General features: G+C 38.4%; 1 protein-coding gene across 7 annotated transcripts in view; it reads left to right on the forward strand.

The window, feature by feature from the left end:
- LOC117295265 (rho guanine nucleotide exchange factor 28-like) overlaps positions 1 to 25,922 on the forward strand; it is a 122,740-nt gene that overhangs the window by 90,795 nt on the left and 6,023 nt on the right. For 4 of the 7 annotated variants that reach the window (XM_033777815.1, XM_033777818.1, XM_033777819.1 and 1 more), the window contains 25 exons: positions 607 to 692; positions 2,205 to 2,352; positions 3,164 to 3,243; positions 4,041 to 4,092; positions 5,571 to 5,647; positions 6,687 to 6,745; positions 9,765 to 9,818; positions 13,380 to 13,439; positions 15,319 to 15,457; positions 16,692 to 16,743; positions 16,866 to 16,918; positions 17,242 to 17,415; positions 18,191 to 18,316; positions 19,317 to 19,434; positions 19,760 to 19,818; positions 20,234 to 20,356; positions 20,515 to 20,682; positions 21,095 to 21,278; positions 21,798 to 21,881; positions 22,270 to 22,376; positions 22,688 to 22,766; positions 23,061 to 23,207; positions 23,844 to 24,046; positions 24,530 to 24,694; positions 25,525 to 25,559. In XM_033777815.1, the coding sequence (XP_033633706.1) occupies positions 607 to 692; positions 2,205 to 2,352; positions 3,164 to 3,243; positions 4,041 to 4,092; positions 5,571 to 5,647; positions 6,687 to 6,745; positions 9,765 to 9,818; positions 13,380 to 13,439; positions 15,319 to 15,457; positions 16,692 to 16,743; positions 16,866 to 16,918; positions 17,242 to 17,415; positions 18,191 to 18,316; positions 19,317 to 19,434; positions 19,760 to 19,818; positions 20,234 to 20,356; positions 20,515 to 20,682; positions 21,095 to 21,278; positions 21,798 to 21,881; positions 22,270 to 22,376; positions 22,688 to 22,766; positions 23,061 to 23,207; positions 23,844 to 24,046; positions 24,530 to 24,694; positions 25,525 to 25,559 (2,632 nt within the window). The remainder of the gene's footprint in view (positions 1 to 606; positions 693 to 2,204; positions 2,353 to 3,163; positions 3,244 to 4,040; positions 4,093 to 5,570; positions 5,648 to 6,686; positions 6,746 to 9,764; positions 9,819 to 13,379; positions 13,440 to 15,318; positions 15,458 to 16,691; positions 16,744 to 16,865; positions 16,919 to 17,241; positions 17,416 to 18,190; positions 18,317 to 19,316; positions 19,435 to 19,759; positions 19,819 to 20,233; positions 20,357 to 20,514; positions 20,683 to 21,094; positions 21,279 to 21,797; positions 21,882 to 22,269; positions 22,377 to 22,687; positions 22,767 to 23,060; positions 23,208 to 23,843; positions 24,047 to 24,529; positions 24,695 to 25,524; positions 25,560 to 25,922) is intronic. The other 3 variants (XM_033777816.1, XM_033777817.1, XM_033777820.1) reach the window with 3 other exon arrangements.

Raw genomic sequence — 25,922 nt, forward strand, 5'->3', positions numbered from 1 at the left:
ACAACACATGCGAGCATGACCTAAAACGCACACCCTAACGGAAAATCTGTCTCACAAAACTGGGCCCAATTTCATAGAGCTGCTTTTTAAGCACAAAATATTGCTAAATAATTTTCTGCTCAGCAGAAATCAGTAGGATACCAGTCATAAATTGTACTTGTGACATTGTAGTTTGGCAGGTAACCTTATTCTGTTCAGCATAATTTTTGTTATGCTTAGCTACTTTTTGTGCTTAAGCAGCTCGATGAAATCGGGCCCTGGTACAATCAATATTTTATGGTGATAGATTGGAGCAATCATAAGGGTCTACTTGCAACTTCAGATAGTCCTAGCTTAGGACTAGTCCTAAGCTTAGGACTAGTCCTAGGAGTAATTAAAAACTTGTCTCAATTCGAGATTAGGCTAGTCTTACCTCTTGCTGCAATCCAACCCCTGTATTCACTTCAGTAACAAAGTACTGACGAGAGCTTTTGCTCTGGCTCTTTGTTGGTCGAGCAATCAGGTTGCGTCATGAGAAGCGATCCTTACTGTCTATTCCTTCCAACTTATTCCGGCAATTGCCTGCAACTGTTCACCACCGTCTTAACAACATGCTTTGTTTTTCAGGGACGCAGTCCATGTCGGCAAGCGACATGGATCAACCTAAAGGTGTGATTAGAAAGTTTAGCTTCCTGAGGAAAAACAGAACTAAGGTGAGAACTGAAGTTTTTTTCTTCATTTTTTTTTTTTTTTTTTCCCCCCTTCTTCCTTTTTTCTCATTGCTGGGCCGACCGATCATCCTGACTTTAAAAACAAAAAAATCTCCACATGATTTTTCAAAAGTCTGCATGTATTTGCAAGTATTTGTCAACCAAATATCAACCAAACAACTTGTTGGGATTTGGCTGGAAGTTTGTTGGAGGCATGCAGACTTTTGAAAAAAATGTTGTGGCCTACTCAAAATTCTGGTACAAGAACAGACAAAAAGCTAGCAAGCTTGTTGTGTTCTTTAGGCACGTACACTGTTAAAGGCAGTGGACACTATTGGTAATTGTCAAAGGCTAGCCTTCACAGTAGGTGTATCTCAACATATGCATAAAATAACTAACCTATGAAAATTTGAGCTCAATCGGTTATCGAAGTTGCGAGATAATAATTAAAGAAAAAAACATTCTTGTCACACGAAGTTGTGTACGTTTAGATGGTTGACTTCGAGACCTTAAGTTCTAAATCTGAGGTCTCGAAATCAAATTTGTGGAAAATTACTTCTTTCTCGAAAAGTACTCCACTTCAGAGGGAGCCATTTCTCACAATGTTTTATACTACCAACCTCTCCCCAATACTCATTACCAAGCATGCCAAGTAAGATTTTGTGCTAATTATTATTTTGAGTAATTACCAATAGTGTCCACTGCCTTTAACTAGTATTACTGCGTAGCTGGTGCAGTTAGCTGCAAAATGATCAGAGTATTAAACAACATGATAACAACCAATACATGGGGAAAACAAAATCTCTATGCAAAGCAGCCATGTTGCTAGAAAATCTCCGTTTTGTAAACTTGGTAATCATTTCCACTGTTATTAGTACATGTACTGTAAGTACCTCACTTTGAACCTTTTGTTTTTGCTGACTTAGCTTCTGTCAGAGAAATTCATAAGTTCCACACATTAATTTTCATTTATTGTTGACACGATTTGGCGAGCGAGCAACCGCGAAGGATTGGGTTTCTGTGAAAACCAAACTGTGTTTTGTAGCCACCTAGTTAGGCACCCATTTAATGGGTACCGAGAGGGGGGGGGGGGGGGTGCCTGCTCAGCTAACAGCACCCAGAAGGGTTGTGCCTAAGAGGAACTGCTTGTCTGAATGATCTAAGCCACTGATAGCTTTCTCAGGATGAAGGTACCATGGTATGATGTCCCCACGGACCCCCAGAGGTCATTCAAATATCACCAACTTGAAATTTCTCTAAACAGCAAGAACTTCCAACTCTGAGAGTTCCCTGAAATTAAACCAATCTGTCCTTTAAACCTGGTTCATACTTCCTGCGAATGCGAACGCGATACAAGTTTTGGCGTAACAGATTCGCAAACAAATAATTCGCAACTGTTGAAGTGTGTTTAACTCCTGCGAAATATTCGCTGCGGAAACAGCCATGTGACCTCAAAATAGAATAAGGTAAAAAAAAACTTGAGGCTCATCTTTGATTTTTTTTCCCCCCCTTTAGACAAAAGATCCAAATAAGCCAAAAGAAGAGAACAAGAAAGACAAGGAACGAGGAAAACATCAATTTGTCACGGTCTCCTTCTCCAATTCCACCAAGTGTGATTTCTGTGACAAGTCTATGGCCAACAGAGACGCCCTACAATGCATCAGTAAGCAGAGTTTCACCTGCTCTTAGATCTTGTCTTTGTGCCACAACATTCAAGTATCTTTTCAAAACTTATCTTATGTCGCAGGTTTTTAAGAACTAATTTTGTTGTGTCTGTTTTTCTTTCGCTTAGTATTTGGTTTAATTGCGCCTTGGAACACCCAGTAGGGTGGATATGTGCTCATTACAAGTCTTTATAAATTATTATTATTATTATTAATATTATTGGCTGTTATTTTCCCGCTTCTTTCTGGATCCCTCCCTTAATCCCTTTCCCCTCTCTTTTTCTATAAATGGATATGTATTTGTGTGTACTTGTTTTATGCCTCTGAAGAAGGTCCGGTTTAGATAGAAAGCTAAGGCCACCTACCCTATTCATTATTTTATTATTAATATTATGAATATAATCTGATAAAACTAAATGTGTTGTTGTCGGAAGTTCAATTATGGATAAACGAGACAAAACAGGCCAACAATATTTACCTTTTAAAAAATTTTGTTTTACTTTTATTTAAATGCTATCTTATGTTATATTAACAACTTCATTCCCGATAAGAACATCAAACAGGCCTAAAATAAGCACTGAAAGAAAGTGTGCCAATTTATGCCCAATAAACACACCAACCTCAAACCATGTTATCTCGGGTTTTGTTCTCTCAGATCTCTGGGTGTTTCTATTTTCACATTTTAAGTAAAATTGGTGTTAACGTGATTTGCACTTTACAAAGGAAAATCTACCTGGCCCTTAAAGGTATCAGTTACGCTTGAAAACAATCTAACACATTTTGTTGTCTTTTTATTTGATGTCCTATTAGCTTGTCAGGTGAACGTACACAACAGCTCTTGCAAAGATCATGTCCAAGGCTGCACAAAGCTTACCAAGCATCCTAAACCGGTATGTATAGGTCTTAGAAGAGCAATTAGTTCAGTAAGTTTTGTCAAGCTGTCCGTTACATATTCTTTTGTGGAAAAACACAACAGTCAAATGAGAAAAAAGAGTCATCAAAAACTTTGTTTTCGCACCTTAAAATGAGATTCTATTTTTAAAATAGCTGTTAATCAAAAAGAGAAGTATAAGTAAATGGTAGTAAGGTTAATAAATAACTAGTTCTTATGTCAACCTGTATGTAGCACATTTTTACAATTATTTATCATTGTGCCTCATTGGCCCAATAACATTCCTGTTATCTTTCTCAGCTCTCTGTGGAGTAAACAATATCAACCTCTACCCTAGCATGTACCCATTTGTACCCCTTAGTCATGCTAGTGAAGAGAAATAATTATTGTTGAAGCATATTACTCACATGTACCCTTGTTAACCCCTTAGTGAAGAGAAGTAATTATAGTAAAACTTTATTCAAGGACACAAGTGTCAACGGCCGGGACTCGAACCCACACCCTGATGATCTGACCACCAGGGAGCAATTTTATAGAGCTACTAAAGCAGACAAATATTGCTTGAGAATTTCATGCTAAGCAGAAATGAGCAGGATACCAGTCACAAATTTTACTCTTGATATATAGTCTGACTGGTAACCTTATTCTGGTCAGCAACATTTTTCTACTGAGCTACTTTTTGTGCTGAAGCAGCTCTGCGAAATTGGGACAAGAACTTGAGTTGGATGGGCTAAACAGCTCGGTCATGACACGCCATAATGATTTTATTTTGTTGCGTTGTTCTATCGATGACAGAAGCCCAACAGTGGATCCCAAAATCGTCTCAGCGCTAAACCAGGAACTTCTTGTGAGTACAGTATGCGGGTTTCACTTACTAACCCCCTTTCATATCCATCTGTCTGTGGTGTGACCTTTTAACAATTGTGTTCTGACCGTGATGAGCGAAAAAAAAACCAAATCATTCTCAGTGATCAAATCTACAATCCCGGCCAATATGCTTGAGCCACCCATTCCCAACGTCACATAAAACCATTCCATGTCCACTTCCCCCCTGACAATAAACATTCTCTCCCCCATCCCCGATCCCCCGCTCAATGTTGAGTGGAACCATAGAGTTATATATACGGACTATAGGGCGCACTGGTGATGCTTCTTGCACAAACGCGATGGGACCGCAAGGAGACACGCGCGCCATTCTGCACGCGTGTTGAATGTGAAGAATACGTTGGAGTTTGTGTTTATTGAACGCTGACGCGATGCTGTTTTGTCAACTAACAAAATGGCCGCACAAACACACGCTAAGCAATGCCTGTTTGTTCAACTAAGAAAATGGCCGCCTGCGCGCATACGGGGCGCGTATATAGGCCAGTGCGCCCTCTAGTTCTTATATATAACTCTATGAGTGGGGCTCAGAAGTGGTGGTGCTTTATCCAGCCATGGGGTTCATTTCACAAAGAATTAAATCTAGTCTTATATTAGCACGGGTTATTCGTCCTAACTCAGGGGTGGATTTCACAAAGAGTTTAGGACTAGTCCTAACTTAGGGCAAGTCCCACGAGATATCAAAAACGTATAGCTAGTCCCAAGTTAGGAAGAGTAACTCGTCCTAACTCGAGATAAGACTAGTCTTAAATCTTTGTGAAATTGAGCCCTGGACGAGCATTTATTTTTTAGGACTAGTCCTAAGTTAGGATTGTCTTTGTGAAATTGACCTCAGGACTTCTACTCTTTGGGGCAACGGGTCATTTTCAGCCCAAGTGTGGAACCATCCTCCCCTGACAGGCAAATCATCTCCATCCATCACAACATTCAAACTGAAAATTTCACCTGTTCAAACAAGCATACTCTTACAATCCATTGTCCTAATTTGTTTTTCTCCTCCAGTCACATGAGCTTTTTTTAAAGGCGGATACTGGTGTAAGCTTGGGCGCTATCATGATATTATTGAATATCGTGATACTAACTTGGAAACGGATCGATTTGGTTTTTATCGAAATATCGATATTGCGATATCGATTAAATATCGCAATATCGAGATGTATTTTCTAGCTGAGACATCTTGCACCCCATAGGTTTGGAGTAAAACCAGAAGAATAGGTCATTAAAACACCTCTCTTATGCTGTGACTGTCTCTTCTACAACTTTCACTGGGAGTTTGAAGACTGATGATGTCACATTTAACTAATCGCGATTATATCGAATATCGCGATATATTGTCGGCGATATATCGTGAATAAAATAAATCGATACGGCCTAGGCTTATACCGGTGCCATGTAAAGTTTTCTTCTTCTTATTATTCTGATTATTTTTGTACTGTACAACAGTGGGGTATTCCCAGTCAGTGAATGAAAACTCCAGAAGGCCTACATCGTCAGGCAACTTTACATCCAAGATGCAACAGGTAGGTTCTGTTTCCATTCTGTAGCTCAGCATTACTTCTCATTAAAGGAACACGTTGCCTTGGATCGGTCGAGTTGGTCTTTGGAAAAACGTTTGAAACCGTTTGTTATAAAATGCATATGGGTAGAAAGATGTTGTAAAAGTAGAATACCATGATCCACACAAACATGCCTCGAAATTGCACGGTTTTCCTTTTACCTCATCGACTAACACGGTCGGCCATTTATGGGAGTCAAATTTTTGACTCCCATAAATGGCCGACCGTGTTAGTTTGCACAGTAAAAGGAAAACCATGCAATTTCGAGGCATGTTTGTGTGGATCATTGTATTCTACTTTTAAAACATCTTTCCAACCATATGCATTATATAAAAAACGGTTACAAATGCTTTTTATAGACCAACTCTTCCGATACAAGGCAACGTGTTCCTTTAATAAAGGCACTGGACGTTAATGGTAATTACTCAAAAATAGTTGTTAGCATAAAAACTTACTTGGTAATGAGCAATGGAGAGCTGTTGATACTTGCAAGTAACAAACATTGTGAGAAACGGCTCCCTCTAAAGTAACGTAGTTTATGAGAAAGAAGTATTTTCTCACTAAAATATTTGATCAAGGCATCTGAGAGCAAACAACGATAAGGGTGTTTTTCTTCCATTATTCCCTCCCAACTCCGACGACCAATTGAGTAAAAATTTTCACAGGTTTGTTATTTTATGCATATGTTGAGATACACCAAGGGAGAATACTTGTCTTTGACAAATACTCAAGGTGTCCAGTGTCTTTAAGTCAGCCTTAGACTTATAATTGGCTATGAGGGTCACTGCGTGACAAACCTTAGCACGATATAAGAAGCCATTATTATTTTCATTTCTGACTGTGCTTTCTCAGTTGTAACGCTGGTCTTTTACCCTTTACCGTTTGTTGTACTCTTTGCCTACATATTGTTAAAAAAATACATTGCTAGTTTTTTTTAGTGTGAATTGAATTTCCATATTTTTTAAAAAGTGAGAGATAAATGCTATCTGTTATAATTTGGCAGTTGCCATTCCAGGGGAGTTTGACCGATCTCAGGTTACATGGAATACCATCATCAGTTGGGTGAGTAAAAAACTAAACCCACTGGATTTGCAACAGCCCCTATAACACGCAAAGTCAGAGGAAAAATCTGCACATCTTTTGATGACCCTTTCTGAGACTTTTTATACTAACTATGAATAATTCAATTCATTTGGCGCCGCCCACTATAGCAACTCGTGGTTCTGAATGGCTAATGCATTGATGTGGGTGGAGCTTAATGGATTGGTGTATACTAACTATGAATAACTCAATCCGTTTGGCCCCGCCCACCACGACAACTGGTGGTTGTGATTGGCTACTGCGTCAATGTGGGTGGAGCTTAATGGATTGTTGTATTGTTAACATATTGATTTGATAACCCCAACTGCTATTGCATGAGTTGCGGTGAGATAGAAACTAACCCGTCTAACAATCATGAAACACTAACTTTATGAACAAAAAAGTTTTGTTTCAAGACTAATCTCCTAAAGATGTACTAACCCTGACACAGCCGATATTGCTAACAATTATAGTTCAGATTCATTAGTCGGAACAAGAAACATGTAGACTTTATGAATGCACAAAGATTTAGGTCTTGGCAAATAGTATTAAGTTTGAACTTTCCTTTCCTACATGTAAATATCACTGAAGTTCACATGAATTTCTTGAAAATAGAACTTCATATATCAAGAGCCTTTCGATTATGCTTTAAGTAAACCATTCCTTGCAATGAGCAGTGTGTTGTTCATGCTCCCACCCCCACCCCTGACCCCTTCCCCCTCCCCCCACATTGTGTTTGAAAACTTATTAACCAAAAGTATACTGTTGTCTCTCGATACAAAACGATCGCTGGGACTGGCTAACTTACCTCTTTACAACAGGAAAGGTGTTACATAAGAGGACAGCAAAAAAAAAAAAAACTATAAGAGGACTGCAAAAAAAACCGAACCCCCCCCCCAAACAAACCACAAAACAGAAATGAAATGTTGGACTTCAAAATGTATTCTTTATAAGCAAGACCTCCTTATAGCAGTGCTCTTTATAACAAGGTCACTGGGACTGGTCAACTTGCCTCTTTATAGGAAAGTTGTTATACGAGGACAGCAAAACAAAAACACATAAAACAGAAATGAGATTTGGGAATTCAGAATGTATTCTATATAAGCAGAACCTCTTTGTACATGTAGCAGTGCTCTATAAAACAAGATGACTGTATTGGTTTTACCATCAACAAATGAGGTCACAGTTTAACCGTTTCTCTAGCCCTTCCAATGAGCCAGCCACCTTCCCCACCTTACGTTCTTGCAACCTTTCCTTATCTTTCACTGAACCTGGATATTGACCTTATCTATCTGTGGTCAGTGAAACAGTTCCGTCGTAATATTCACCTTCATATGTTGAGAACTACACAACAGGAAAGCGGCCGTGCATATTTTTGGCGCCTAGTTTTAATCAGCTTGCAGTTATTGACACTCTGTGGGGAGTTCAAGTTGCCGCTGGCTCTTTTTCAGCTCTGTCTTATCAGACAGTTTTGTCAGTCCATATTAACAGTTCCCTCTGTATTTATGAATCTCAATGCAGTGGAGTGTGACAGTTACTCCACAATCAGATTTGTTTTCTTTTTTCGAGAGTAGGCCCTATGTGGTGATAAATTAAACCAAACTATTCTCGACATGAAAACATCATGCATAAGGTCGCCATGCTGATGTTCCATGTTAAAGAGTGAACTTTAGAAACAAAGGCCGTGTCCGAAACGACGACTTCGGCTACAGCTACGTCTAGATCAGCGCGTCTGTCAGTGTTGAAGAATAGGCAGACGCGCGCGATCTAGCCGTAGCTGTAGCCGAAGTCGCCGTTTCGAACACGGCCTAAGTTTGACATATAAATTTAGTATGGCCCCCGCGGTGTATGTGATTCTATATAACAATCAGTCAGGGTGTGTGACCAAGGCGGCCATGTCGTAATACAGGTCTTTCTGGGGATAGTGGGATGTTTATTGGGTTTTACCAACAATCCAAAAATGTGCCCAACGGTTAGGTCAATAAAGGCAACTGTGGACTTTCCTCCAGCCCCCCCCCCCCAAACCCAATCCCTCTTTTCCCTTTGTAACATCATACGTAATTGGTAAGCAATCATGTGCTATAAGATAGAGTGAAAACCATGTCAGTGCGATTTGATTTGTAGACATTAGTATTGTAGTAGCAACCATATTTGCTGTTAGCCGTTTTTTGCAAATTATAGAGGATTTGCATTATGCATCTTTTGTCCATGTTTTCCTCTATATTTGAGTGACATCATTTCCATCAAACTATCATTGCTTAGTTTAATTCACATATATCAAAATGTTAAAAAATCTATTTGTATTCTGGCTAGCTTTGTTGCAAACCCCCTTAAATTTGAAAATAAGCACAACAACAAACTAACACCAGCAACAGCTCTGTTTCAGAGCCAACACATCTCACAAGACAGATTTACGCGGTTGTCTATGCAAGTTTACTATTTAGAGTTACTTCCAACAAAAACCTTCACTAAAAAGTATGCCATAACCTAGCTGTGTAAAATGAGGTAGATTTATTTTTAAGACTGTGTTTTAAGACTGCCATTCGAACCAGCTTGAGCAAGATGGTCACTTTTAAACTTGCAGATGTTTAGAGGTTTTAGAAGATTTTCCCTTAGTATTAATTGAGTAGAAAGTAAACGTTTTAGTTGAGTTTTCAATTGATTGAATTAAAGCGTTTTTGTTTTAAATATTAATGCTGATTAACGAGCCATACAATGGGACACTTTTGAGATGTAAGACAGAACAAAAACATTCCAATTTCATAGAGCTGCTTAACAATTGTCTGCTAAGCAGAAATGAGCAGGATACCAGTCGCAAATTACATTTGTGACATGGGAGTTTGGCTGGTTATCTTATTCATGTTAAGTATAATTTTGTTGTGCTTAGCTACTTTTTGTGCTTAAGCAACTTTATGAAATAGGGCACTAATCTTAAAAAGTATCCCATTGACCAGTGTTGTGTATGACCCTCCCATTTGCCATGCATATCTCGGAATAACAGTATGGACACTGGACGTTGGCATTGGCACCGCGTGGCCGTAAAGTTAGGGGTCAAGTAAGTGACCTATTTCCACCGGCTGAACTTACTGCCGGTGAAATGCTATGTTGGTTGAGTGTGAGGATCGGAAAGTCTTATTCCCTGACTGCAATACTGGTAATGAATTGTTGATTCTGAGAAACTAAAAGGGGCCAGCCTTATTGCTGTTTTGTGAAGGGATGAGGGGAGGGAATTTTGTTTCTGAAGTTTGGGGAGTATTATAAACTTCAATATGACTTTTAATAGATTTTACGATCCCGCACTCTTCCTTTTGAATGAACTCTTTTAGTTTATATTTTAAAAATCATTGTACGCAGTTTACTTGTGAGCTGTTGTTCATTTTTATTTTTTTACTCTCCTGTGTATGTCGAGGGAAGTCTACTTGAATATGAAGTGACAGATTTTTACCCAAATTTTTATATCTTGAAACCAAACATACTGTATATAATTTAAATTGGTGAAATCAATTGACTGGCAAAAGAAAATCAGAGTTTAAATTGAAAGGCTTTTTAAACACCTTGTGTGAAATATTAAAAGGCTATGTTATACATGTACTTTAAAAAAAAAAAGTCACTGTAAAGAAACTAAACTTGTTAAAAATTACACTGCTTTGTTTTATCCGTACCCTATGTATGTAAAACACTCTACTCAGAACTTTGCTAAGTCCTGTGAAAACAATCCACAAGGATATTATTCAGGTGGGACTCGAACCCACAATCTTCACCATTCTAGGGCAGATGTCTCACCACCGAGATAGCCCAAAGAAATCTGCTTCACTTTTGCTTGAAGTCTGATTCTTGTTTAGAGTTTTTATGTCATTTCTATGGTAGAGTTTCCTTAGCATACATTACCATGTTGGAGCTAAGATTCTTTTTGTACCCTTTTTACATTGTACGAGTATTCCCTTGCTTCGTTATGGATTTAAAATATTGATGTTGCCAGTTGTTGGGTGAATTTAATCATGCATCTGAAAGCACACAAATCTTTTCTCATTTTTTTCTTTTTTTTCCCAACACACTTAGACTCTTGTGAGCTAAAAACAAGGCACTCCTTTCTTCTGGGTGGTTAGAACTACCACTGTTCTCCTTTTTGCACAAGATTTCTCAGACTTATACATGGAAATGTTCAATAGGGGATAAAGATTCAATATTAATTTTGGTTTTACCTTTGTACACTGATGTGTAATAGTACTGTATACTCATTAATTTCCCAGAGCTCTGTGGACAAAAAAACCCAGGCACATTACTCTGGTGGGATTCGAACCTACAACTTTTACAATTCTACAGCAGTGTCTTATGCCAACTAGACTAAAAAAATAAGATTGTACTGTATTCTTGGCCATCTAAGTGGGAGGAGAAGGGGGGGACACAAGATGTCTTCCAGTCTTGTCCCCCTTACCCATGCACATTCTGTGCATGCAGTGAGAAGGGAACCAGACTATTATGAAGGGACTCAGTTATTAAAGTTATTGTGTGCCGATAACCAAGACACTGATAAAGATTTCAACATTTGAATCTCTTAATGCATGATTCAATGCACCATATTGCTTCACATTTTGTTGCTTTAATTCCCTTTTTTTTTGCACCATAATTCCAATATTTGGTTTTGAAAAGAGTGTTGATTTTTCTGTGCATGGATAACTGATATTTTGAGCATGGTGTTGGAATGTTATTTAAACAAGTATTAACTCACAGTGAAAAGGTTGAGATAATTTGTTGTGATTGTTTTTCTTTACAAAAAGCAGAAAAATCATTGATATCATCTCTAAGAATATAAATTATACTATTTGTATGGTAACACTTGTGTTCGATAGAGTTCAAGAAAGTAAAAGCAATTTGTTTCTAGAATATTTAAATAATCTTGATTTGCTTAAAACAGAACCACTGTAATTCTTATTAATTCATATATAAAGTAAAGGTTTTGACTTTTTATTTGTGGATTGGTTTTCCTAGAAATTTGAGACTTGTAATTTTACTGCCATTGAAATATTGATCCTAGTTGTAGAATAAAAAAAGTGTCATATTTGGAACATTTTCAGAAAAACTCAAAAGACTGAATTTTCCTTCAGTCAACGTTCAGCTTCATTTTCAGTCACCCGAAGCATTTTGTAAGTTGAATTTTGATAGCCATTTTTAGAGAGAAACAGATAGAAAAGGAGGAAAAATTGCAGGTTTTTTTTATAGAATCGCCTGCATTTTTTATTTTTTTTTTTAAATAGAAGTTTAGTCGTGAGTTTAGAGCTATTTCAAAAGTACTTGTAGGAAATAACCTTTAGTTTCTGATTACACTTTTGTAGTTATTTGTCGATTTGTTCCAGTTGAAATAGAGTTGATTCATTTCCAACTACAAGAAGTCAAAAACGAATGGGAAAAAATAAATAAATTAAAATTTCTGTGATCATATTTTGTAACCATCTGTAACATTATGTTTCCTACATGTATAGTCTGTTCAAGAGTTCAGAACAAAAAAGGGGAAAACCCTATTCATCTTATTTCCAGTCGCTGTTTTTATTCATCCATAGCAGTTTTCTTTATGTTTGGAAGTGCGCATTTAGGGGAAAATTTGTTTTTTTTGCAACTCAAGTTTGGTGTGGAGTTCTCATGCTATCATCTTTGTCTTGCTACATTTTGTCAATCCATAGCAGACATACCTTTGGCTTTGTAGAAGATCAATCCATTCTAAATTATCAGATATCGCTCTTAGTTTAATATCGCTCGTAGTTTTTTATCGCTCTTTATATCTCAGAGAGAAGAAATCTTCATGGCATAAAATAGTCACAGATTGGCAGACAGGAAAGTTAGCGTTTTAACCAAGCTCATCTTTCACTTACATTTAGAGGAAACTATCTTAATGCCACAGGGTTCTCCAACGCACTGGCTTGCATATTGGGTCAACACGCACAAATTGCAGTTGATAGTGCGCAAATTGCGGACAATATGTTTAACAACATCATTTTAAGAACTAAATAAGTTTGGGCTCAAGATCAAATTCACAAAAATCACATAACTAATAGGGCTTTTAAAACCTAAGATGAAAACCAAGTCAAGAGCCTTCAAAAGAACATCGTTTCAATGCAGCTTAGTTAGGTCCAAATTCCCAGACCGTGGTCCATAATACGCCCCCCCCCCAGTTTTGAGACAACTTGCAGAGAACCCTGTGGCAGAAATTAATCAAAAGAAGGCAACAGATTCAGACAACTTTTCCTTGCAAGTTAATCCAAGTAGTTAGACAAAAATAAGAAATAATCTTAAACCAATTTCGTTTACCGTTATTAAATTTTTTACTTTTTATTTATTTGCATTGCTTGATTTCCCTTTTATAGTCTTGTTAACATCGTTATCATTTTGTAACTTTAACAGTCATTTTGCAAAGTGTCTTTCATGCATGAAATTCATGTGGGCAACAGAAGAGCTGTTTTGCATTTCTCTTTTCAATGTAAAGTTGTTCAAAAAACTGATTTAAGTTCAGATGGAATGTCTTGAGTTAATGTGTTTGCTGTCTTCGTGCCGAGATGATCGTTTTTATCGATTCCCGATGAGGTCGGAGTTGTAACCTTGCTAGAGAAATTTCCCATTTCAGGACGATTGAAGAAAGCGAAGAATTAGAAGAAGATGAGGATAATTCACCCAAAGCTTCTAGGTAAGGAAGAGGGCCACCCTTAATGGATGCCGTTATGCATGGATACCCCTTCCTATTATTAGGGGAAAACTCGAACGAATGAATGAGCATGCAATTTGGAAAATGTGTCAGTCGGGGACATGCTGAAGAGATTTTGTTATGCGATTGTACAGACTGCCTTTTCAGACCCAAGTTTTAATATGAGGTTGGTTTGTACCTTCCACCTTACACCTGTGGAAATATGAACGAGCCTTCTTTGTGTACAAACAAATTTAATTATACAATTGTTTAGAGTTGACTCTTAAGATAATGTTTACAACCTTAAAAGGCAAACCAATGCAACAAATGTATACAATATTCGGTTTGGACTTCAATTGTAAACTTAGAGATTTAATTTTCTTACTTATTCAATTGAAATGTTACATCAGTGTACAATTATTTAAGCAAGTAATCAAAGTTAACCAATTATTTGGGGTTTGTTTGAAGATTTGTATTTGAAGCAAAGGTAAATGTAATGTATTTATAATTGTATGCTTTTATTCACACACAAAACTTATGTCACAAATTTCATAACAATTTATATTTTACTCAATTTGTTTAGGTACACGTAGTGTGAAAGTAGTGATCTAAAACAAAACAAATTATTTGATAAACAACTCAAGTTGTGGATCAACAAGTTTTTATGTGGATCAACAAGTTTTTATGTGGATCAACAAGTTTTTATGTGGATCAACAAGTTTTTATGTGGATACATGTTTGTAGTCAGTGGTTGCAAACATTCATAAAGACATGAATCAATGGAGTGAGTGGATCAATGATCCACAACAAATATGACAATGTTTTAGGTGGATCTGTACAAGTAGTTTAGTGGATATTTGGATGTGACAAACGTGTGCTGTGTTGATCAACTGATATGACGTGGAAGAAGTTGTGGAATGATCTCCTTTGAACCAGGAAATTGTTTAGGCTCTTTTGCGAAACGGCTCCGTCAGTTACTTGTGAAACTGCTTTCATTGCTGGGATCCAAACTGGTGGACAGAGCCCTAGGCGGGGCCTAAGCCAAAGCACAAGCCAAAGCTGTGTTTTTGAAAAGGGTCTCAGACTGTGTTATACTTGATTTCTTTTGTGAACAAAATGATAACACTGAGAGAATGTAACATCTTTTTTTTGGAAGAAATTTTTGATACAATTTTTAAACTGTCATTTTTTAAACACTCATTCCTAATCGTGGTTTACTTCAAAGGGTGTGAATTAACAATTTGACATGGTGTGATTTACAAGTAACCATATCTAACCGTCGCTGCTAACAGTGTCATTAACACCCATATCCTCCAAAACCTCCAAAACCCATAGTCAAGTCTCGCCCAGTTTTGATGGATTTAGTACTGCATTGCCGGCTACATGTTGATTTCTCTTGTGTTTGATGGATTGGGGAAGGAACCCGGTACAATCGCCTATTTAGCGTAACCCTATCAAAATTATAGTCACATCTCAAAATGTACTTTATTTAAAAGTGGTTTGTAGATTTTAAAAGGTTAGGAAGGTAGTGCATTCTGTCCTACCAGCCAGGCTCCCTAGTGGATGATACCCATGCCTACATGTACATCCTTATGGACTGTGAAGGGGGGTAGCCCTGTTTCAGCCCAAGGAGTAGGTGGAAACATGCTCCTGGAGACAGTCGATTTGGGTTGAAAGCACCAATCAGTTAAATCTAGCCTTCACCTTGATTTGGCTGTCTTGCCTTGTGATGATGGGCTACCTCTCACCTTTTTCAACTGAATTCAGATGCTAGTTCTCAATTTCAAATTCAAAAGTCAGACCGCTTTATTGTCCATGCATTTCTTACTCCCAGAGGGAAAGCTGTAGTTTCCAAGACATTAACACCATTATTGCTCTACAGCTTAAGCAACAACAACATCTCAGTATCCATGGAGTCGCTGGACGAGGTTACGGCCAGCACCTTGTCGTTTGAGGAGGACGAAGATCTCGTCTCTAAAGGTCCCGAGCCAGAATCATGGAGCGTCACGGCAGAAAAGAAGGTACAGTTCATGAGCTCCTTGCAGAGCCACAACTTGATTATTGTTTAATCTGTGAAATTTCTGTAGCATTGAGCAAGTTCAGGTGTGCACCATGGTTAATGTAAGGACCAAAATTCTAGGCCCAGCAGAGTTTTGTAAAAGTTTTAACTAATGCAGGCTTTTACAAATCAGTCTGGCGTGCTTGACTGACCATTGACCTCTGGCAGTGCTATAGTATGGTAAGGTGTGGCTCACCAGCCTACGGGAGTTCATGCAGTGAACATGTATTTAGTCTATAGTGGCCAGGCAGTCGTAGTGTGCCAATTTGTGATGTTACCTTTGGTGAGTTAAATCATTTTGCTATGTTTCATTTTAGTAAGTTTGGTAAATATTGTGCTCATTTTATATTTGATGGTGTGATTCCAAAAGTTTTAGAGAATCGGTTTCACGGTTTCATAGAGATATTGGATTGAGAAGCTGTAATGGATCCAATAAACTGTATTAGCGGTCAACAAATTGTGTGTTTATTTGAACTTTGAACTGGACCACTATACATTAGATAACTAAAGGTTGACTATTTTGAATCGTACCCAGGCTGGTTGATTGGTCGACCACTGTGGTAGACCATTTGGCACCAGCCTTGAGACCATGGTTTCATCCGCGGTTCTGATAGCCTATTCCATGATAACATGTGTGATGCGCAGAGTGGATCAAGTGACCCTATAGCGAAAAGCGCAGAAGGCAATTGAGTGCTAAACATCATTGTCCCGATAGTTGACTAGGCTTTCAAATGAGTTGTTCAGTGAGTGCGTTACGGCGCATCTACGTTGTTGGTCATGGGTCAATCATTGGTCGACTAAATGTGCGCACTCCAACTTGCTCATGGTCAAAGAACCTTAACCCTCCCTTTACCACTTATAATGTACACTTGTATTCAGTTTTCCGTTAACATCATGTATGTCTACTCTGCTGTGGTGATTTTGTTCTTTGAGAACTTGCTGTTTATTATACTGCCGCAGTTTGGAATTCGCAAAACTTCTTAGTTCTGAAAGGTACTGTCCTGGGTGAATGATGATAGGAAATCAGCCGGGACTACTTCCTTGACTTAGTGGATTGAGGGATTTCTTGCTATTTATAACTTCACTGCTGCGAAGTGAGTTTTGCCGGCTCATTAAACTTGAGGTTGTCGGTTCAAATCCCGCTCTGGTCAATTTGTTTTTGTTCAACCCCCAAATTATTTGTTTTATGTTGACAGGTTTTGAAAAAGATGAGCCATAAAGAAATCAAAAGGCAGGATGTTATCTTTGGTGAGTAACTGATTAGTGACTTCTTTTTTGTTGAAGCTGTCTTCTGAGAATTAATTCGTAAAATCTGGCATTCTTGATTCCATCTCATGTTTTTGTATGTTTTTTGTATATCTTGAATACAGAGTTTATTAAGACAGAGAAGCATCATTTAAGAACACTCAAGATAATGCAAAAGGTGAGTTTGAAAAAAACAAAAAAACAATTGCAATGAAGATTGTACTTAATTTGTTAATTATTCTCCTTTTTTGACCAATATGGAAATAAATGTTCATTAAATTGAATTGAAGAGGAGTGAATGATTTTACAGGTAAACGTAAATTTATAGCTGCTTGATTCAGGCATTTGTAGATTTTATTTTTTAGATTAAAAAAATAAAAATAAAAATTATATAAAAATTCTCATTAGCAGCCACGTGCTGAATTGCAACAATTTACAATAAAAATTTAATTTGAACAAGGAACAAGTCCTAATAGTCCTGATTTGTTTCTCTTGATGCAGATCTTTAGTTTAGGGATGCACGACGAGCTAAAGATGGAACCCTCAGTAATCAACAAAGTCTTCCCATCGTTAGAGGAGCTCGTTAAGGTCGCAGTGCAGTTCAATGAAGCTCTTCAATCCAAACAGCGAGATGGTCATCCTGTAGAGACAATAGGAGATGTCTTAGTCAATCAAGTAAGAGATAGAGATCTGTTGGTGGGTCCGAGCCATTACCAAGGGCTTAATTTCACAAAGCTGCTAAGCAGAATCTCTTTGCTAAGCAAACGATGAGTGGGGCACCAGTTGCAACAATGAAAACTTTAGGGAATTTGGCTGGTAGCCAGTTTCTGTTAAGCATGACTTTTCTGTGCTTAGCAAATTGTTATGCTTCTATGCTTTAAGAAATTTTGCCCTGAAAACGTTAATCTATTAAGCACACAAAATATGCTTAGCTCATAAATGTATTGCTGAGTAGATTCAGGTTATTCCTGCTTCTCTTGTAAGCATTTTTTAAGTTGAGAAACCATTTAAAAAAAAAAAAATATTCAATAGCCCACAGCAAGACATTGCCTGAAACTGTGAAGCCGCTAAGCACACAAAATATGCTCAGCTAACAAATATACGGTGTAGATGTATTCACCACATGATCTCCTACTATAGCCTGGGATAGCCTATTCAAAACCACAGCGGGGAATATTTCAAACAAAAAATGTATTATTGGGAAAGAACCAAGTGTACAGTTCTCAACATATAAGAGATGTTAAATTTGCATCGGGGATAAAGAATATTAATTTTTGTTTTTTACCCATACACCGATGTGTGTTTTAAACATTCGTTGTCGTATGTGATTCACAAAAATAATGTTTTTAATCCCTAATAAAAAGCTGTGATTGTTACTTGCTTTTATAAGTGACATTTGATCTATGAAGTCTTGTGGTATTATCAATTATGTCGTGATTTTTGTTGACAGTTTGACAAGGAAACTGGGAAGCAAATGATGGAAGCCTATGCTTACCTGTGCTGCAGACAGATTGAGGCGGTTGCTTTGTATAAGGAGTTGTATAAGACAGACAGGAAGTTTCAAGCGTTTATCAAGGTAAATAAAGAGGAGCGAATCAATGATAGGCTTCCTTTTTGAAAAAAAAAAACCTCTTTTATTTGTCAGAGAGCAGAAAGAACCTTGATTGTCGTTGCATGAGATTTAATGCATGTGTCAAAGAAAAATAATTTGGCTGTCTTTGGCTGAAAATTTGCAAAACGAAGGAAAATCTCTGTACCCATCACTATGAAGAGAAAAATGTGTACAAACTGAAGTACTGCCACACACACACACCAGGCCTGCACTTAAGTTAGGTACATAAGAAGGTAGAGATTGTTCCTGTGATTGTTTCAGCTTGGTGTGCGACATACTTGTGGAAGTGTCGTGGTCGAGCGGTTAAAAGCACCGAATTCAAACTCTGGTGTTTCTGATCAGCAGAGGTTGGGTTCGAATCCCCAGCCATGACACTTGTGTCCTTAAGCAAGACACTTAACCATTGCTTCGTCCTTCGGATGGGCCGTAAAGCCGTTGGTCCCATGTGTTGTGTAAACGCATGTAAAAGAACCCACGTGCACTTATCGTAAAGAGAAGGGGTTCGCCCTGGTGTTCCTGGCCGGATTGGCAGCATATTGCGCCACAGCACCTTGTAAACCATTACATGGTGCTAAGGATAAGGTCTTATATCTCAAACTTCGTACCACTCCTTGCAGTAATAATACCTGGCGCTTTGTATCCTTTGGCAAAAGGCGCGTTATAAATACGGTTACTATTATTATTATTATTATTATTATTATTATTATTATTATTATTATTATTATTATTATTATTATTTACAGGCCGTATACTCCCCAGGGACCTACATGTAGGACAATGTTTGGAATGAAATAAATGACCCAGTGACCAGGGCTTATAGTATTCAAGCACCATCATTGGTGGACTAGCACAGTCCATTATTACATTAAAGAAGGGGCCACTCTCCAGTTTCAATATTTTTTATATTTTGTTTAATCACACACTGGTACTAATTAAGCTGTTTTGGGGTTGATTTGTCCTACAGAGATGTAGTACCAACGCGCTATGCAGGAGGTGGTCAATACCAGAATGTATACTTAGTGTGACCAACAGACTAACCAAGTATCATCTACTCATCGGAGCTATTATGAAACCTACCAAAGGTAAGGCAGTCATCTTATCCCATTATTGACTGACTAGGCATTGGTGACCAGACTGACTGGGGAAAAATTACATTACCAAGGTTAAATAGGTTTGTCTGCATGGTCAATACTAAAGTTCAACAGCTGTTCCTTGACCACAAACTAACCAAGTGTTATCTACTCATGAGAGCTATTATGAAACCTATCCCACTATTGACCAACCAGGCATTAGTGACTTACATCTGACCAGATTGACTCAAGAATAATGACCAGGGTTGAAGAATTTTGCCTCCGTAGTCTATACGAAAATATTGATTTATAACTTTTGCTCTGTGTCCTTCCTCAGCTGCCAAAGTCGACAAAAGTGAATATCCAAATCTTCAGAAGGCACTACAGCTTGTCAAGGTACGTTTCTATGTTAAACGACACAAATTTGTCATTTTGTATTCAGTTAAGAAAAGTCTTAACAAAAAAGTAAAAAAATTATATCTATGACATTAAGAACGATAAGTATTTTAGGAACAAAAACAAATAAAAAAAAAGGGAATGTTGATACATTTGTACAGCGTCCATTATTGAAGATTGTTTGAATTCAGTGGAAGATAATATTTAGTTTTGAAAATTGTTGATATCTGGTGAATAATTCTGGAATTTTTCTTCTTTGGTCAAGTCTGATACTGTTTGAGCAGAATTATTACTACAGTGCTTTGTATTGTGATGTCACGTTTTTAGTAATTAAGAGTGATTCGCATCTTCAGATCAGTTTCAGCTCTTTGAGAATTGGAGCCATAATCTTATATTTTTCACTTTTTTTTTTCAGAACATATGCCAAGACGTGAATGTACACGTGAATGAGTATGAGAGACATCAGAGATTGATGGACATCTACAACAAGCTGGAAGCTAAATCATCTGGAATGCTGAAAAGTGGCAAGAAATTCAAGGTCAGTACAGACATGTAGCTGCTTAGCATGAAACAATCGTGCTAACCAGAAATGGATTAACCTGGGAGGTTCCGGGTGGAGCATTAGGGGAAACCCGGGCCAGTAGGTCATTCATCAGGAGATTTTACCATCGCCAAATCTTATTTATTCCGTGACAGAAATCGGATCTGCTGTCGAGCAATCGGAAGCTGAGACATGAAGGAGAGTTGAGGTGGAAGTCTGCAAGGGGTAAGCTGACTGAGGTGAATGTGGTGGTGCTTAGCGACGTGGTTATACTACTCCAGGAGAATAATCAGAAGTATGCCTTTGCATCGCAGGACAGCAAGGTATGTTCAGGGTGGAGAAACGTCATTCTTTATCTGAATTTTTCATTTAGACTTTTTTTAAATGGAGAATGCGCCGTGTGATTTTTATCAATTGGTATGGAGAAAGGGAGCTCATCTCAAAACTTGTTCTCAGCTGTTTTACTTGAAACTCTTGAATCTATGTGGGAATTATGACACAAAATATCAAATTTCCGACCAACGAGTATTTTGCCTGCCAGAAAACCCCTTGAATGTACAAGGTCACTTTTTTGTGTACAAATGGTACAATGGTACACAATTTTTGAATTATTTTCTTCTGATTGGCGGTGTGCAAGTTGAATTTGAATGATACAAGGGATGTATTCAGCTTGCATGAATGTTTCAAATTCACACTGTGGTTACCTTTAACCTTTGACCTGTCCTCGACCTCCAGCCTCCTGTGATCCACCTACACAAGCTGATGGTGCGAGACGTCGCTGTCGACAAGTGCAGCATCTACCTGATCAGTCCAAATAAAGCCGGACCTGAGATGTATGAAGTCAATTGTGAAAACACGGACAAGAGGAAAAAATGGAAGGAGATTCTGGAACAGGCGATCATAGATTGCCCAGATGAAGGTGAGAGTTTTAATCAATTCAATTTTAAATTTAAAGCGACAACAGAGAAGACCCCCCCCCCCCCAAAAAAAAAAAAAAACAATAAAAAGGGAGTGATGCTAATCCTTTTTCCCCCTAATACGTTCTCTTAAAAAATCCAACAACAGAAATTAGCTATCTTTTGTAATTGTAATGAATTGATCAATGGGCCATATTTTTGACCGCGTGAGGGCGCTCTCAATCACTTCCGGGGGTATATTCATTCATACCCAAAACAGTTTTTAAAGATTGGAACACATTATAACCACAGACATCTAATCCATCACAGACAATAAGACTTTTAAAGGAGCCGTTATAATCCACCTCTAAAGCAAATTGAAACTACGGCGCAACAAAAGTGACAGAACGCCTATTAATTTGTGCAGGGCGAATCGCGTGTACCCCCGGAAGTGATCAAAATACTATTTATAGCGCCCTCGCGCGGTCAAAAATAAGGGGCATTAAATATTTTTCTTAAATTCTTCTTGTTTGACTTGAAAGATGAAGGAGTTGGTGAAGACGCTGAAACGGATGAGGAGAAGAAAGCTACTGAAGCAAGAGCAGCAAAGATCAAGAAACTTCTTGGTGAGAATGTCCTCCTGAGATAAAAAAAATATATATAAAAAGAATTAATTTGAACTTTTCCGATGAACGGCATAAAATATGGATGAAATTGCGGTTGGGTGTAGTTTCTTGAAGTTGCTTCACTGTTTTTCTTGAAAAATGGCTAACACAAAATGTTGGTGCAGGTTGTTGGACCATAGGGGTGTCGGAACACAGGGTTGGTTGGGTTGTCGGAATATAGTGGTGTCGGAACATAGGGATGTCGGAACATAGGGATGTTGGAATAAAGAGCAGTCACAGTTTTACACAGCTGATTGCTTTTTTAAGTAAATTATCTAATAAGATAAATTGAATAAGAGATAACAGGAAGAGATGACTTAAGATGAACATTTAAATTTCTGTGTTGCAGACGAGATGCAGGAGAAGGATCATAAGATAAATGAGATCATGGAGGAGAAAGCTAAGCTGGTTGAGGAGCTCAAAGACACCCTCAATAAAGATGACGTCTTAGGAACGGTATGTTTACAAACCTAACCCATCCACAAACTCAACTTGCACATGTAAATTGGGGAGGAAGTGCTTTCTGCTCTACCAGCCAGGCTTCTGATGAATGATACCCAAGCCTACATCCGGATGGACTGTAAAGGGGGTAACCCTGTTTCAGCCCTAGGAGTAGGTTACAACAGCCCCTGGAAAAATAGGCGATTACCATTTTAAAAATTTTATTCCACGATAATGATGATTTTAAAATCTTTGAGTACGTGTGTATGTACATGTACCCATTGGAGGGTTTTAATCAATGTGATTGTTTTGTTGTTTTCTTTCAGCTAAAGTCCCCTATCATAGCAGACAATGATTGTCAGATGCAGGAAGCCAGACAGATTCTCCTAGCAGCTATTGCAGAAGGTTGGTACCAGTCTATCTTCTGGGTGGTAGGGCGTTTTGTCAGTCAGGCGTCCTAGAAAAAAAGGGTTTATAAAAAGTGGTTTTCACTGAAAAGATAGTTTGAGTGACAATGTGAAAGTTTCAAGTTGGCGCAAGTGATGAGGAAGATTGTTCTAAAGTTCATATATAAAATGTGGCTCCGAACCCAAGCTTCCCCTAAAAAAATTCCAATGTCTACCAGATTTGCACTGTTTAGTAGTTTCACTTTGTTTGAATGGGTCACGAATATCAGTTTATTTTAATTTTATTGTGCAGCCCATCGGCTGACAGCAGTTGTATACAGTGCCGGGGCTGGACTAACCAGGAGTGCAAGCAGCGCTGGGGAGAGGGAAAGCGGCTTATTCCAAGTTCACTCTCTCCCTAAGAGAGCTGAGACGTTTGGAGGATTTGACAAACAACAAGGTGAGTTTTGCAGAATGCATTGAATTTTTCTTATTTGAAAATGTTGAAGGAAATGATTGGGTGTATTGGGTTGTGAGAGGTTTAGACACACTGCTCTTTGCCCATAAAGGAGCTTTGTATTCAGGTATGCAACTTTTCAGGGCACAATTTTATGGCTCTGCTTACCGCCAAATTTTGCACTTCATCAGTATTCACTTACTGTGCAAGTGCCAAATTTCTGCTAGCTGTATAAGCAAAGAATGCCTAGTAATGCAGAGTTCGCATGCCCACATGCAAAATTTCCTGCTAACCTGTGAATTACGCTTGACGTAAGCACAGACTTCCCTGCTTATGTAAGTGCTGATTCTTTGCTTACGGAGGCATAGCCATGAAATTAGGCCCCCCCCCCCCTTATTTCCCAATAGGATTTCTCAGCTGTGCCGGTGAAGATTGTAAAAAACAAAATACTTAGTCTTGCGTTGCGTTGAAATGTTCTCTGTTTGTTATGCAACTACTGTTTCATGCCTGAATATTCTGTTTTTATTCAACTACTGTTTCATGTCTGATTATTCTGTTTTATATTCAACTACTGTTGCATGCCTGAATATGCTAATTTTTATACAACTACTGTTGCATGTTTGAATAATATGGTTTCAGATTTGTTTTTTGTAGCTGCTCCGGTTGTGAAGAAGCGTTTTACAATGCACGTCAAGGAGCCAGATTCTCGTAGTTACAGCGTTCCTAACCTCACCAAAGTGGACGGGGTTGAACAGAATGTGGTTGAGCTTCATGCTCAGCAGGGGTCGGACCCGAATCTACTCTCTGAGAGCTATCAAGACAACACGGACATGCTGAAGAAGGTAAGAACAAGCACTGTCTTCTTGGGACTGCCTTGATTTCCGAGTGTACACACAAAACAAGTACGTGTTGAGATACTTCATTTTTGCAGAAAGCATGAACATTCATGCAAGATAAAACTATTTCACAAAACTGAGATACAATTTTTTTTACACTGAGACGACAAATTCATGGACGATGGCTTTAGACGAGTTGAATCGATAGCCACGTCAGTGAAGGGCTAAAAGTCATTTGGTATTTAGGTCAGGTTTGCAGAGTTGTCAACTCAAAAGAGATCTATACATGGTGCTACTGCAACACTCACCTAATAATGCGATGCGATGTAAGAGCGTCCTCTTTCCTACACCAACTCAGGACTTGGTCGCAGCTCTCCAACTCTTCCCTGCTTAGCATTAGTGTCCTCATTAACTACACTCCCCGATACAAAGTTTAAAATCCTACTCATTTGGTTTTTGTTTTGTCTCGTTGCGTGTGTTGCCTCTTAGGATCAAGACAGGTTATCTGATAACTCAAGTCGGCTGACCGTAGACAGTAACAGCTCTATGAGTGAAGATGTACCTGAAGGTTTACTGAGGGATGAGAAGGCCGTCTTGTCACCTGATCATGTCGTCAGCGTCAACCACCTGTTAAAACACCTCAATTCATTACTGGTAGGACTCTTGGTTTTGTTTTTAATGACCTGAATGTGTATTTAAATAAAATGATTTTTGGGGTTGAACAAAGAATTGACTAGAGTGGGATTCGAACCAACGACCTCCGGATTAACGTGCCGGCGCTCTACCAACTGAGCTATCTAGCCCTATATTGGCGGTGTCCCTATTTTGTCAATATCTTTGTTCGGGGGTGCCAGTCAGAAGCCATACAACCGTTAACTGCCGTGTAGCCAGGGATCACACCCAAATTACGATACAACCTGGGAAGCGGCAGCTAGGGGATCACCTTAAGGGGATGCGACTTTTTGTTTCAGATATCAATATAAACCACAACTGGCTACACGGCAGTTAACGGTTGTATGGCTTCTGACTGGCACCCCCGAACAAAGATATTGACAAAATAGGGACACCGCCAATATAGGGCTAGATAGCTCAGTTGGTAGAGCGCCGGCACGTTAATCCGGAGGTCGTTGGTCCGAATCCCACTCTAGTCAATTCTTTGTTCAACCCCAAAAATCATTTACAAATTTACCCAGTCAGTTTCCCTTGTGGTTTATATTGATAAATAAAATGATTTATAACAATGCTTTAGAATACCTCATCAATCTCGACCATCAATACACCTCAGCACACACCGGACTGCGTCCTAATGAGCTCATGATGCTTCATCAGCCCAGGACTTCCACTCTTTGGGGTAGCAGGTCATTTTCTGCAGCATCAGCCCAAGTGTGGAACCAACTCCCATTGACTGTTAAATAATCTTCATCCATCACAACATACATGCAGCTACATAATATTAAAATTACTTGGTTTTTTTTTCTCCACAGTGTTTAACTACAAGAAAAGAAACTGCTTACGAAAGGTAACTTCCATTTTACTTTCAATATTTTCATTGCATTTTACACTATACGAAATGTCATGTCACTGAATGAGAACATTTTTTCAAAAGTATGCACTCACAGGTTTTAACCAAAAATAAATTGATTGTTTTGCATTCCAACATTGATCTGTCCAATGTTGTGTAGACCTTACGCACATGACCTCATTTTAGCAGGGCACCCTCGGCTAGAGGTCAAAAGAAGGTAGCTGATTGGCTGATGCGCTGCGCGTACATTCATGTGCATTTCCATTGTTTCATCATGTATTATTGCGACGAGACCAATGGATGACGCCAAAGCAGGTCTATTCTAAAGACTCACTTATTTGAATCTACATTTTTGTAACA

Source organism: Asterias rubens, chromosome 10, assembly GCF_902459465.1.
Source record: "Asterias rubens chromosome 10, eAstRub1.3, whole genome shotgun sequence".
NCBI classification, from domain to species: Eukaryota; Metazoa; Echinodermata; class Asteroidea; order Forcipulatida; family Asteriidae; genus Asterias; species Asterias rubens.